Below are 15772 nucleotides of genomic sequence, written 5' to 3' on the forward strand. Positions count from 1 at the left end.
TACCCTGCTAGAACTTTATTTACTTTAGTTGGAAAAGGTTATCCTTTCTTGGCCAGGAAGATAATATATTTCCTAGAATTAATAATTGATTATGCTTTCTGTTCATTGGATGAACTGATTAAATAATTGTATTAATTCTGCTACAGTCAATTCTAAAAATAACTAAAATATTTATGATTAATTATAATCCGTTTAAATTAATTATAAATATAAATATATGTTTTAAACTGTAACTCGTTACATGCCCCTTTTATTCTTCCTGGTTGGACTGGGTAATGTGTGTTGGAATTTTCAGCTGCCTTTCCAGATCAACTATCATGACCCAGTCTCGGGCCATGGAGAGTAAACCTACAGAGCAGTTGTTCAATGTTTTCTCCGGCTTTTGTCCTTCCTTGATGAAGTGAATGGCCTTAGCTGTAGCTTGGGTGTATCGGCTGTCCTTGATCCCCTTGCTGATTGCCTCAGCGATGGATTTGAGGACCTGGTCGTGCCTCCATCGATACCGACCCTCACCCAGCGCCTTGGAGCAGCTGCTCAGGATGTGTTCTAATGTCCCTGTTTTGGAACAAAGAGGGCATGCAGGTGTTTCTATTTTGCCCCATGTACACAGGTTGGATGGACTTGGCAGGACGTCATAGACCCCCTGAATCAAGAACTTGATTCTCTGTGGGTTCCACTTCCAGATTTCCTTCCAGGTGACACTCCGCTCCATCGCCTGCTCCCACTTCATCCAGGCGCCTTGCTGCCGCATGGCCACTGCTCTGCTGGTTCGCTCTTCCTCGACTGAAGCTCGCACCTCCTCCTGTACCAGCCTCTGCCTCTCCCTTCCGCTGGAAGAGTCATATCGGGTCGCTGTTAGACTCCCAAGTCCGGCTCTGCCTTGCGCCACTGTTCCAAGGATGGCCTTGTGCTTCAGCTGCGTTTCTGCCTGCTTGACTGCCTCGGCTGCCCTCCACTTCCTCCCTGTCTTCACAACTATCCCTGCGCCGGACACTTTGGCATCTCTGGATCCAGAGTACTGCAGGTGTTCCCTTGTCCGTGCAACAATGAATTCCTCCCTGACTGAGCTAAAAGGGAGCCTGAGCTTGTTGGTGTTCCCATATAGTCCAATGTTACTTAGGCTACGCGGAAAAGCCCAGCCATCTGCGTAGATAGCTGCTCACCTTTTGCTCAAAACCTTCCACTACTGTCATGGGGACCTCATAGATAAGCAGAGGCCAGAGGATTCTTGGGAGGATTCCATGCTGGTATACCCAGGCCTTGAATCTTCCAGGGAGCCCAGACTTATCCACTGTTCTCAACCATCCCTCCAGGTCAGCACCAGTTGCCTTGATGGAGTCTCTGTCATTCAGGCTGCAGTTGAAGACCTTCCCAAGGCTCTTCACTGGTCTCTCAGTGACTGACGGGATCTGGTGTTCTCCCAGCCTGAAACGGAATCTGTCTGTAACCTTCCCCTTCTTTAGGACCAGAGACCTGGATTTTGCAGGTTTGAAGCTCATGCGTGCCCATGACATGAGTCTCTCCAACCCCTGGAGGATCCACCTGGCTCCTGGTACTGCCGTTGTTGTCACTGTAAGGTCATCCATGAATGCTCTTATGGGAGGTTGCCTTACTCCAGCCTTGCTGAGGGGGCCTCTGCACTCTGTTTCAGCTGCCTTGACCAGCATGTTCATGGCCAGCGCAAAGAGGGTCACTGAGATGGTACAGCCAGTGATTATCCCCACCTCCAGCTGGTGCCAGTCAGATGTTAGCTGGCTAGTGGAGACTCTCAAGCTGAACTTGCTGTAATAGTCCAGGATGAGATCTTTCATCTTCTGCGGTACATGGTGTTTCTCCAGTGCGACCTCCACCAGCTTGTGGGGTATTGAGCCATAGGCATTGGTGAGGTCCAGCCACAGTATTGCCAGGTCCCCTCTGCCTTCTCTTGCTTCCCTGATGAGCTGGGTTACCACGCCCGTGTGTTCCAGACATCCAGGAACTCCTGGTATTCCTCCCTTTTGCACAGACGTGTCGATGTACTTATTGCTCAACAGGAAGTTGGAGAGCCTCTTGGCCACGATGCTGAAGAAGATTTTACTCTCCACACTGAGCAAGGAGATGACCCGGAATTGGTCGATGTTCTCAGACTTCTCCTCTTTTGGTATGCACACTCCCTCTGCATACCTCCATGGTTGGGCGATCTTCCCTCTCCTCCAGATCACCTTCAGGTCCCTCCAGAGCCGATGTAATAGCTTTGGGCAGTTCTTGTACACCTTGTAGGGTACTCCACTTGGGCCAGGTGCTGAGCTCGATCTTGCTCTCCTCACCACTTCCTCCACTTCCCTTAGGCGGGGCTCCTTCAGGTCGAAGTCTGATGAAGGCTCTGGTGGTGTTATCAGCGCATTGCATGGACCCAGCGTTTGTTCTCTGATGGAGTCATTATAGGTGGCCTTGAGGTAGTCGTTTATGGCATCCTTGGAGCAGGTGAGGCGGCCAGCCCTCTTTTGGCCAAGGAGCTGCTTGGTCAACTTAAATGGGTTGGCCAAGAATGCTGCCCTCTTCCTGGCTCTCTCCTTCCGCCTCCTTCTGTGGAACTCTGCCCTCCGTAAGGTCAAGAGTTGTTTCCTTAGGATTGCTCTCAGATCCGCTAGGCCGGCTCTCTCGACTTCCCCCGCTGATTTGTATTGCCTCTTTAGCAGCCTGAGTTCGTCCCTAAGGCACTGAATTTTCTTTACTCTGTGGCTTGGAGCATATGCAGATGGAGCTGGCTTGGGTTGCCTCAGTTCCAAATCGCTCAGCTGCGATATTCACTATGAGGGTGGTCATCGTTCTCAATCGGTGGCCCACGTCACCCTTGGCTGTCCCTTCCAGGACCTGGCTTACATCTTCATCAAGATTTTAGCACCCAATGTGTAAAAAAATTTCTCCCACTCTGGATAAGTTGACACCATACATGTGTTATTTACTGATGGGAAAACATTTGTGTTGGCAGAGGAAATAAATACACATATTTTATCTGGTAGATATGAAACGCTCTACAATTAATAAAAATCATGACGAAAACAAATATATTCTTACCTATTTTATATTGAATTTACGAGATTAACGGCTGTTTCTGTGTCGCCCAATCACATCATGCCAACGCTGTTTCCGTCCGCCCTTTTTCACTCACTATGCGTGGGAATAACGATGCAGTCAGACATGGAGACCGATGTAAGTATTTTTGTATTATTTTGTGGCATTTACATTTCTCGGCGAGCTGATAATAATAATAAAAAATCTTCAGATATGTATAAGCTAAGTTTGTAATGAGTCTAATGTTAACTGGCTCATGGTTAGAATTAACGTTAACGGTGTAGCTGAGTTAATCAGTAATCAGTCTAATCAGTCTCCTAGCTAGCTTGTGTGAACATAGAGATAACTTTAAAGTTACATTAACGTTAACTGTTGGCTTACATCGAGTTTTGAAAAGGGAATGGTGAGGTACAGAACCATATTTCAATATTGAACGTTATTTGGCAATAAATGGCTCTCCGTAGGTTATTTATTTCACGTTGCTAGAATGATATTGCATGTTAAGGAATGCTAACATTAGTTTAGAGCATGCATTCACGAGAGGGAACACATTTTCCGGACCCCCGCGGGTCTCGGTATTCCCGCGGGAGTCAATTTCACTGTTGGTAACGTGGTGAACTGGCTAGTTATCCTCCAGACAGCTATGGACAACGTCTTTTTCTTTCTCTCTTTTTCGCCGGGTGGCGCGCGAGCACAGCAAGTTTCTGAACTTTGTACAACCAAAGCCTCGTTTTCACGCATAAAATATTGAAAATGTCAACCGTGTGACATAAGTGTATTGATATTTATTCATACACAGCACACTATACATAAGAGTAAATAGCATTTCCCACCTTTTCTCTTTTCCCCCAGGACCTTGCTCTTGAATCTGAACCTGTCAAAGTTATGGCTACTCTGTTTAAAAATGAAAAAGAGTGCTCAAGAAAAATGTACACTGTTAACAGTGCTGAACATCTCATAAATACAGCCATGTCAGAGCAACCAGGTTTTGCATTTGACAGAGTTCAAAAACACAATAGTGATTTCAAATAATTTGTTGATGTTGACAAACGTAGAAATCAAGAACTTTGACAGATTTCAAATCTTCATAACAAGCGCAGAAGCACCACACCAAACAAATGCTGGAGAGGCCTGTCAAATACAGGTATTTTGTTTTGAAACTGCAAATGCATTGTTGTGTGTATAGGGCTCTGTTAGGACTGGGCAGTAGGATTTGAAATTCATGTCACTGTGTATTGTTCCATGTACCAAGTAACCTTAAATTAATGCAACTCCAATGCAATAAGTAACATACCATGCTGGCCCTCTGTCAACATGTTTGTCTTTCAACGTATTATTAGTTGCTTTATGTGGAGTTCTAGATATCAATATGAAGCCAGGCCATCCAGGTGAACGGGTACATTTTCTTTTTATTACTTTCCTTTTTCACATACACACTCGTGCTCTTACTTCTTCCTTTTTCTCTTCATTTCTCCTTATTCACAACTACTTCCCCCTAGTGTCTCAGTAAGTATTGCACTGAATAACAAGACACCACATCTCCCCCATTACGTAAAACAATTTCACGTAGTAATACTTAACTCAAAACATTACTAGATTACCGTATGAACACTTAAGCATAACTTTTTGCCTTATTACAACTAAGTTCCTTTACAGTTGTTAAACATCTGTAATTACATTAGTTAATTCTCAATTTAACGTCTTCATAATTCCAACAGAATTACAGAATCTTAACATGACTATATTCAATCTCCATCTGCGCTACACCTACATACAGTCAGTAATTTAACCACTGTATGCTCTCATTCAGTCTCATAGTCTTTCAACCAAAAAGGTGGTTTGCGCTGTCGAACCGAACGTTTTCCTGTGCTCTGTTCAGTGTTCGGAACCTTTGCAACTGAAACATCAACGGCCGACTGATCTGAGGTCGGCTTCAAGATCTCTGGAACCAAAGACAAGTGAGAAGAGTGCCACAGTCTTCCATCTGCCAGTCTGTATGTGCTTGGGCCCACTTGTTTCTCTATTTCCACTGGCTGTGTGAACTTTGAATGTCCTTTGGGAACATGCATTGGTTTACGTACGCGCACTTTATTGCCCACCTGAAATGTAGACACCCGAGCCCCTCGTTTCGCATCAGAGTATTGCTTCATTTTGTTTTGACGAATTGACACTCGTTGTCTAACTTCCTGGTCTCGTGTGTAACTGGAGTGAGATGTGAACACAGTAAGTTTGGTTCTCATTTTCCTGCCGTAAAACAGTTCAAATGGTGAAACACCAGTCATTGCATGTGGAGTAGAACGGTACGTCTGCAAAAAGTCCAAGACTGTTTGTTTCCACGGTTGTTTTTGCAAAATGGCCATTTGCACACAGTCCTTAAGAACCTTGTTAAACCTTTCCACAGCCCCATTAGCCGCAGGATGGTATACCGATGTTTTGGTGTGTGCAATATTTCGTTCGTCCAGGAAAGCGTTAAAGGCTGAAGAAATAAGTTGTGGTCCATTATCTGTTACCAGACACTCAGGGTTTCCATGCCTACTGAAAACCGAATTCAGGAATCCAATGACGACAGCTGTCGTAATGGAAGGCGTAAACGCCACTTCAGGCCATTTTGAGTAATAGTCAGTCAGTGTAATGGCATATTTACAGTCATGAACCGCTGTCTCAAAAGGTCCTACTATGTCCAAACCTAACTTTAACCATGGACCGTCAGGAAGAGGCACCGGCTGTAATGGAGAAGCAGTAGTCTTTGCCGTCCTGTCTGACTCCTGACACAACGAACATGCTGCAATCTGCGTTTGAACCATAGCATCTATTCCTGGAAACCAATACAGCTCACGCAACCGCTGCTTGGTCCTTACTATGCCTTGATGATTCTCGTGTGCTAAAGTGACCATGGTTCTACGCAATGTCACTGGCACCACCAACCGTGAACCCCGGAACACTAGATTGTTTGTCACACAAAGTTCATGTCTCATTTTGAAGTACGGTTGTAGCTGGGAATCCAGGGCTTTCGCTGAAGCTGGCCAGCCCTTTTCAATCTGAGCACGCAGGGCAGAAAGCTCAGAACAGGCCATAGAAGCAGACTCAAACTCCTGAGTGTCAGACTGTCAAACTCTTAACAGACGTAAGAGACATTGACAGCAACGCGACTAGCTCAGGTTCTGCATCCGAGTTCATGTCTGTAGTAGATGGCAAGGGCAATCTTGAAAGACAATCAGCTGTACAGTTCAATGAACCTGCACGATAGACCACGTCATAATTAAAGCATAACAGGCGCGCAGCCCATCTAGCTATGCGCATTCCCGCCCTGTCTGCTCCTTTTGTACAAAGAAGTGTCGTTAGAGCCTGGTGGTCGGTTCGTAGTGTAAACTTATGCCCCCACAGATAGGTCCTCCACTTTTCTACCGCCCACACGCATGCCAAAGCCTCTTTCTCCACTGTTGCATATTTCCTCTCAGCCTGAGTTAAGGATCTGGAGGCAAAAGCAACTGTCCGTTCTGTGTTGTCTGGGTGAATCTGGGTGAACACGGCACCAAGGCCATAATCTGATGCATCTGTCGAGATAATGGACGGTAAATTAGGGTCGTACAATGCTAATGCTGAACTTGCAAGCAACAATTGCTTCACAGTGACAAAGCAGTTCTCCATTTCCTCACTCCACTGAAATGGTCCCTCCTGGCGAATACATGCCCGTAAGGGTTCAACAACAGTAGCATAATTGGGTATAAATTTATTATACCATGAGAGCATACCCAGGAACGAACGTAGGGCTGGCACATCCTTAGGAGCTGGAGCTTGTACGATTGCCTGTAAGTGCTCAGTATCTGGCTGAACTCCTTGTGCTGTAACCAGGTGTCCCAGAAAACGCAGGCTCTTTTGCCTAATTTGACACTTTTGTTCGTTCAACCGTAACCCAGCCTCCTTTAGTCGGCTCAGTACTGTGTTCAGCGCAGCGTCGTGCTCCGCTGCTGTGCGTCCAAAGCAAATAACGTCATCAAGGTAGTTCTGCACGTTTGGTACACCTTTGAGTATGCACTCCATCATCTTCTGAAATACCGACGGTGCTGAAGCCAAACCGTACGGTACCCTGCAAAACCGGAACAGTCCTTCATGCGTGATGAACGCTGTTAAATCACGGCTCTCAGGATGTAAAGGCACTTGATGATATGCACTCTCAAGATCGATTGTGGAGAAGATTTTAGATCCCGCTAAAGCAGTCAATAACTCTTCCATGTGAGGCAGGGGGTAACTGTCTATTACTACAGCCTTGTTTGGTTCCCTGAGATCTACACACATTCTTATGCCACCAGTCTTTTTCATTGTAACAACAATTGGTGACACCCATGGGGATGCATCAATTCGCTCTATAACTCCAGCAGAAAGTAGTCTGTCCAACTCAGCGGTCACAGCTTTTCTCACAGAAAAGGGAAGGCGTCGGAGTTTCTGTCGAACTGGCACGGCTGACTCTACCACTTTGACTTTATGCATAAATCCAGCAACACAGCCAACTGAGTCCCCTTGAGTAGAAAGCTGTAGCACTGGTTCTGCAGAGCAAGATGTGGAGGCTGTAGCATGATCTGACAGAATTGTATCTCCTTTAATGCATAGTTTAAGAGCAGTTATGAGATCCATGCCCATTAATGCAGTTCCTTTATCCACCACATAGAAGTTCACTGAACATTTGCGGCTGTCTTTTACTACAGTTGCATGCAAGCAGCCGATCACATTAATCGGAGTACGGGAGTAAGTGACTAAGCAGGCTGCAGGTGGCTTTAAAGGTACTTCCCCAAAGTAATCATCATACATGCTCTTTGGCAGAACTGAAACAGACGCACCAGTATCAACAGTCAGCGTAACCGGCCTCTGAACCGCACCGGCTTCGACTTGAACGGTACAGTGAAGTTTAGTGCTTACATCCTTATCTTGTAGTAGCAGTAGCGTGTACTCTGGCATTACAACTTCATGCACTGTGTGAGTTTGCGTCGTTCTACAGACACGTGCAAAATGTCCTCTTTTTTTGCAATTTTTACATGTTACCTTGGCTGCTGGACATTCTACCGCATTTGCAAGATGTTTATCCGATCCGCAGCGAAAGCAGGAGCGTGGCGTCACCGTTCGAGGCGATGTGAATGAAGCAGTGGGGCGCGCGCCAGCAATTCTATTTTTAGATTCCCCAGCGCCGCGTCCACGCACGTTTCTTTGCATATTCACAGTCTGTACGGAAAAGTTCTGTGTACTCGTAAACGCTTTAGCATGCTCTCCAGCAGATTCGACTTGTTGTGCAATTGTAACAGCATCCGCTAACGTTAACTTATCATGCAGCAACAGCCTCTCTCGGATACGCGGATTAATGACGCTTTCAACCAGCTGGTCACGAATCATATCATCTGCATTTGTAAACTCACACGTAGACGAGAGTTCTCTCAGTGCAGCAACATACTGAATTATAGGCTCACCAGCTTGCTGAATTCTTTTCCGGAATGTGTGTCTCTCCATGACCACGTTCAACTTGGGTGTAAAATGAGCATGCAAAGCAGTAATAGCTGCGGTCATTGTATCGCCCGTTTCTGGTAATGTGTAAAATATTCTCTGCCCCTCCGTGCCCAGGCAATGTAACAGAAGGGCTCTTTTCCTGGCTTCCGACCATTCCTGTCCTTCAACGTCGATCACTAGTAGGTAATTCTGGAACATTCGCTCCCATGTCTTGAAAGGAATCGCGGGGTCGCCCGGAGCAAGTAAGAAGAAGTTAGGAAATGGTGCAGACGATGCCATCTTTGCAGCAATAGTGGGTTGCCTCGTCGCCAATTTGTGGAGTTCTAGATATCAATATGAAGCCAGGCCATCCAGGTGAACGGGTACATTTTCTTTTTATTACTTTCCTTTTTCACATACACACTCGTGCTCTTACTTCTTCCTTTTTCTCTTCATTTCTCCTTATTCACAACTACTTCCCCCTAGTGTCTCAGTAAGTATTGCACTGAATAACAAGACACCACACTTTACATTCAATTGAATTAAAGGGGCACAAAACATAAATATCTGGCCTCTACACTGAACATAATAGTATTTTTTTTATGGTAAAAGTCACCTCCATTTCCCTCTGCTTTCATAAATATAGCATGTTCCAGTGCCAGATGAACCGGGAGGCCTGCAGTCTTTACTTCAGAGCAAAAAAAACAGAGATACTTGAGGAACACAAAATAACAGGAACACTTACAATTGAGTCCAGGAGACATCTTGTCAAAGTATGCATAAGTCAGTTGGTGGGGAAGCATGGATTGTAAGTATATAAACTCAGCACTGTGTATACTAGCCTATATAAACTTGACACTGAAGCTAAAATGGCAACATTTCTGGCCTGATTGGAATTAAGTATCTGTGGATTTTTCTCTTCTCTATCCTCCTACAGTTACCCACCAAGTGCTGAAAAGCTCGCCCTTGCAAAGGGTATAATCACAACTTTCCCATCCTTGAGGGTTCATATTGACGGCAATGGAGATGGATTTGTAAGTAAAAGACAAACAGGCAAATTTGTGTTTTAAACTCTGGAAGTAAATGTTTTGCAGGTGTCTTTTGTCATCCCTTGGCAGTTGTCTAGTAGCATATAATGTGTCTTGATAAAAAAATGTACTTTGTTATATTTCCAGTTATGTCATTAGACTGTTTATGTAGGTGCTCAATTTTGTTCTCATGTCTTCAGGAGCATTTTTATGATCCATCGTCTCATTCTGGCTTCTTGGAGATGAGGCTGCGTAACATTCGGCGAAAGCTTGAAGCAGGTCAGCGGCGTTACACAAAACGCAACAAAGGGTGTGACACAGGTAGGGATGCAACTAACGATTATTTTCATAGTCGATTAATCTCCCCATTATTTTCTCGATTAATTAACTAGTTTGATCAATAAAATGGTGAAAAAAATGTATATCATTGTTTGCCAAAGCCCAAGATTATGTCCTTAAATGCCTTGTTTTGTCCACACACCAAATATTTAGGTCATTGTCATAGAGGAGTAAGTAAATATGAACATATTCAAGTTTAGAAGCTACAATCATAAGTTTTATGTATTTTCCTTTTTTTTTTAAATACACAAACCAATTAATCGAAGTTGGCAATTAATTTACTGTTATGGTCAACAACAATCGATTAATCGTTGCAGCCCTAGACACAGGAGCAAGATCGGAGCAGGACCAGGGGGAGAGCAGTGGGACCGGTGAGTGGATCACCCTGATGAAACGACTCAGGCCCTCTGCAGAGAACATTCCTTCAATCAAATCAGCAATGGAGAATACATACACCAGGCGCAGATCATGGATATCAAAGGCAACTCCTACATTGACTGAAACCCACGCTTCTTGGATATGCCAAGTTTGGTAGGTTTCTCATTGTAAAAGATCTGATACTCTTAGTAACACTGTTGACTTAGAATATATTCTGAAGAAGTCTTTTTTTTTAATGTAAGATCGATATCGAGTTTGGCAAAATAACAAATGGAAAGACAGACCAGTTCATCAGAAAATGGGAAGCGAGCATCATTCCAAAGCTGAGAGCAGTGGCTGCTTTGGAAAAAGGTGGTGTTGCTTCACTTACGGAGGGGATGGAAGACCAGACAGATGGTATGTGTGTATGTGGTGGTGTGTGTGTATGTGTGTAATGATATGGCATGCAATGTCTCAAAGGTTAAATTCAGAATGTAGGAACCCTTGCTTTATTTCCTACTTACCAATAATATGAATTAGTCTTTTCTCAGTGTAATCCATGTTGGTAATACACTGATTATGGATAAGCACCTCATACATAGCCTGGTTAAAACCAGACTCATTTACTTTGTAAATATAGTCTGGGGACTCATGATTGGGGAAACATGTCCAACGGTAACATCATGATGGGGGTATACTTTAGGTTAACTTTGAAATTATTGGTTCAGCCTAACCAATCACATTGATCAGGGATTCCGAACGTTACTTCCTACTTTACCTACATTTTACAAACTGACAATATACAGCATCGACGGTCAGTATGTAGACCTACAATTGCTGTACATAAATGTACACATTCTTCCGACTGCAATTTCTGATGCATTGCTACTGTACTACCAGAGCCTGTCTGGGGTCTGATGGAAACTTAGTGAATGATGGTGTTCCAGAATAGTTTCTCCCTGAAAGGAGATCTAGGTGGGTGTGGCCAGGCAACCTCATACAGCCCCAGTTCAACCCGGTTCAACTCAGTTTTTGAACCCCAGTGTAAAAAAAAAAAAGATCTAATCCTTTTAATCCTACTTGGAAATATTTGTTGTAGCTTTAATCTGTTTTCATTTAATTTTCAGATGAAAAGTGCTATACTATGCTGGTTCTTCTGCCACCAATGCCCGGAAGTCGCTGCAGTGTGAAGTCAGCAATAACATTCCTGATTGATTTTGTACCAGTATGTTTCGTAATGATGTCTGAAAGAGCCAACGAAGGACTAGGTATGGTGGCCCTGCAATTTTTGACAACACATGCAGATAGACAAAACACACGCAACTTAAGAAAACATCTTCATCAATTTGACAACATATGCACAGCATTTAGAAATTGCGCTGCAAATTCATGCGTTGTCATAAATTGCAGGTCGTTTGCATCCGACGGCCACCGTAACTAGGTAATTATTAAATAATTTAGTAAAAAAAAAAAAAAAACAGTTACAATATTTTTTATGATTTTATTACAATTCATAAACTGTAAATAGTCTAAAATGTATAACACTGTTTTTATGACTATTGAATTTAATATTTTCTACGTACACATTTAAAGAGTTATCTTGTCTTACAAGTGGTAACTTACAGAAGAATAATTACTCCAAAATGTTACCTAATACAGTATAGCATGCACATTTAGACTTCTTTATGCTGCTTTTTCAACTCTTAAATTGCATCTTTTTCATCTTCTGTCACGGTTCATGAATCGGCTGTCTCTCACTGATGTGTCTGCGTGAGTGTAATTGTGTGGGTGTGGTTGTTCCTCGGTGAGTGTCCTGTTCTTGTGCCTCGTCTGGTACGTTCTTCGTCTGGATTTCGTCAGTTCCTTCGTGTCGCCTGGTTGTTCCACGGTTCCTGAGTTTCACTTCGAGCACGCTGATCACCGCACCACCACTGGATCGCCATCTCGTCCCTGCTTCAACTGCCACCTGAGTGTTTGTCCCCGATCTGTGTCATAACATCTGACCACTTATAATAAACTGAGTTTTACTTGCATCTTGCATCCTCCTGTTATTTCCTCACATCTTCTCTAAGCCTGGAACCAGTATTGCATCCCTCTGCGACAACTCCGAGATGGCATCAAGGACCCAGCCACAGCTGATCTGCATCGGCAGTCTGAAAAGCCCAACACAGCAATACATCATCACTGCAAGGAACGACCAGGTGACCATTCCTGTAAATGATGGCCTGACGTGTGCAGTTGACAAGCTATTCAAGCTTTACTGGGTGCGCAACTTGACATATCCACCACAGCTGAGCTCTGTCTTCACCTTCTTTGAATACATCTATGATGTGACCATCTCAACCAAGAAAGCCAAGGTACTTGAAATCCTTTCAAAGCTTCAGGTTGCGCATTAAATAACAACACAATGTATACATGTCCAAAGTGCAGACAATTGATATCTACAGAAGTAAGGAGAGTCATTTGGCATCTCCGTGAAATTCATGCCTTATCAGATGGACAGGACATGACCATTATCTGCAGCCAAGATGGTTGCCCAAGAACGTATCATAAGTTCAATTCATTCGCCAAACATCTTCATAGAGACCACCAGTCCACAACAACATTCATGGACAATGTGACATTTCAACCTAATGACCACAGTTTATCAGATGCATATGAGACTGGGACATCTAGTACTGTGGAAACATCAGACTATGTTCCAGTTCAAACTGCCATTCCTAGTGAAACTGTTGCCTCTTTTGTGGCAAAGATATACCGTTCATCAAATACAACTTTAATGGATGTAGCAAAAACTATCTCTTGTATGCAAGAGGTGCTAGAGAGGACTGTTGATAATCTTAAACAGTCAACAACTACATTGTTGAATAATCTGCAGGTACCACTTGGCAGTGAGTCTGTCCAGTCATTAATGGGTGAGTTTGAAGCTGCTAAACTAATGTTTAAAGATGTAGACACACCTTACAAAATGAATAAATACTTTGAAGAGAAATTTGATCTTGTGAAGCCGAAGGAAATCTTTATTGGTCATAGGACAGACACAGCAAGAAAACAGGGACAATTAAAACAAGTTTTGGCAGCAGACACGTGTCAATATGTGTCAGTAATTGAGACTATTAAATTTCTGTTCAGTAATGACCAGATGCAAAAAGTTTACCTTCAGGGTAAGAAGCAAACCGAAGGGAAAATGCACAATTATTGTGATGGGACTCATTTTACATCTCACCCATTGTTTGGAACATGTCCTCAATCACTCTAAATACAGTTGTATTTTGATGACCTGGAAACAACTAACCCTTTAGGCTCCAAAACTAAAATCCATAAAATGGGTGCTGTTTATTTTAGTTTAAAAAAATCTGCCACCGCAATATAGTTCTTCACTTTCAAATATTCACTTATGTCTTTTGTTTAATTCTATGGACAGAGAGGTATATGGATTTGGTAAAATTTTGGAACCACTGCTAGAGGAAGTTAGACTACTTGAAAGGTCGGGTGTAGAAGTAGACATGCAAGGACAAAGACATCAACTTTATGGAACAATCTGTGTTTTGACTGCTGACAATTTAGCTATCCATTTAGTACTAGACTATTTAGTTCCTATTCAGCCTACAAGTTTTGTTACTTCTGCCTGATTGACAAAACGACTGCGCAGACTGTTTTCGACGAAGATAAAGTAGAAAAGCGCACCAGAGAAAACTATGAGCAGCATGTCCTACGTAATGATCCATCTGCAACTGGAGTTAAAGAGGACTCATGTTTAAACAAGCTGCACTATTTCCATGTCACTGAGAACACATGCGTTGACATTATGCATGATATCCTTGAGGGTGTAGCGTCTTTGGAAATCAGATTAATGTTACGCCACTTCATTTATGAAGAAAGGCTATTTTCTTTAGATCTGTTGAATCATAGAATTTCCAGTTTTGACTATGGGTATGGGAATGTAAAAAATGAGCCCAGTGTTATACTCAATCTAAGAACCTCTGACAAATGCAATAAAACAGACGGCATCGCAAATGTGGTGCCTTTTACAGGTATTACCCTTTTTGGTTGGTGATCTTGTTAGTGTAGGAAGTGAACATTGGCACTTATTCATTTTGTTAAGAGAGATATGTAGCATTGTATTTGCACCTGTTGTTACATATGGACTTGCTGTTTTTCTTAAACAGCTCATTATTGAGCATCACACACTATTCAAGAAGCTCTATGACCGAAACTTGATACCCAAACATCATTTTATGACACACTATCCGCGAATGATGGTTATGTTCGGACCTATATCTCATTTGTGGTGTATGAGATTCGAAGCGAAGCATAAACCATTAAAAAGACATGCTAATATAGTTGGAAACTTTAAAAATGCTTCTAAAACACTGAGTTATAAACATCAGGTTCAGCAAATGTATAGCTTCAAGTTAGGTGTCACGTTTTGGGTTTGTTCATGCCTTGTTTCCATGTCTGTCATGTGATTCCCGGTTTGTCATGTGATCCTGCCATGTCTTGTCATTGGTTAATTGTCTGATCATTGTTCACAGGTGTCCCTTGTCTTGTCATTAGTCTGTGTATTTAAGCCCTCATGTTTGCCATGTGTCTTGGTCAAGTATTGTTTCCTGTAAGTCTGCTGTTGTGCATAGTTCATGTTCATGCTTTGGTTTTTGTTTTCATGCCACGCCATGTTTTTGTTTCATGTTTTGTTTTAGTTATAATAAACTGCATTTGGGTTTTCATCTTTCAACTTGCCTCCAGTGGACCTCTTATTACATTAGGTGACCCTTTTTCTGAGAAAATGATTGTTACAAACTCATATCCTGTTACTATTGGCTCTTTGAAGAAAGCAGATGTTGTGCTCGAAAATCTGAAATCAGCCAAAGACTTTGAATATACTTTGAACAGCACTGTCTATGTCACCCATGCTGTTAGTGTGTTCGGCCAAACTTACAGAACTGGCTCTGTAATGTTAGAGTTTTACTCTAAACGATTTCAAGTCAAGTTCAAGACTAATTATTATTGACAAAAGTTATACTATTATTATTATTATCTCAGTGATCTAAACATGTTTCTTATTAAGTGAATTCATGCATCTGTGTTTTCTGATAAGACTTATACAGTGAGGAAAATAAGTATTTGAACACCCTGCTATTTTGCAAGTTCTCCCACTTGGAAATCATGGAGGGGTCTGAAATTGTCATTGTAGGTGCATGTCCACTGTGAGAGACATAATCTAAAAAAAAAAAAATCCAGAAATCACAATATATGATTTTTTAACTATTTATTTGTATGATACAGCTGCAAATAAGTATTTGAACACCTGTCTATCAGCTAGAATTCTGACCCTCAAAGACCTGTTAGTCTGCCTTTAAAATGTCCACCTCCACTCCATTTATTATCCTAAATTAGATGCACCTGTTTGAGGTCGTTAGCTGCATAAAGACACCTGTCCACCCCATACAATCAGTAAGAATCCAACTACTAACATGGCCAAGACCAAAGAGCTGTCCAACGACACTAGAGACAAAATTGTA

General features: G+C 42.7%; 1 protein-coding gene and 1 long non-coding RNA gene across 2 annotated transcripts; both read left to right on the forward strand.

The window, feature by feature from the left end:
• Positions 1–4101: 4101 nt before the first annotated feature.
• Positions 4102–11286, forward strand: LOC311297401 (uncharacterized protein; the record flags this gene model as incomplete). The annotated part of the gene is made up of 6 exons (XM_084419646.1): positions 4102–4198; positions 9173–9334; positions 9464–9560; positions 9755–9875; positions 10217–10264; positions 11240–11286. The coding sequence occupies exons 1-6, from the start codon at positions 4173–4175 to the stop codon at positions 11284–11286; spliced, it is 501 nt and encodes a 166-aa protein (XP_084275772.1). The 5' UTR covers positions 4102–4172.
• Positions 11287–11402: 116 nt separating this feature from the next.
• LOC311297128 lies at positions 11403–13236 on the forward strand. The gene is made up of 2 exons (XR_014628759.1): positions 11403–11475; positions 12323–13236. It is a non-coding gene; the product is annotated as an uncharacterized lncRNA (long non-coding RNA).
• The last annotated feature ends 2536 nt before the right edge of the window (positions 13237–15772 follow it).

The sequence above is a fragment of the Rutilus rutilus genome (genome assembly GCF_951802725.1).
Source record: "Rutilus rutilus genome assembly, chromosome: 9".
Lineage (NCBI taxonomy): Eukaryota > Metazoa > Chordata > Actinopteri > Cypriniformes > Leuciscidae > Rutilus > Rutilus rutilus.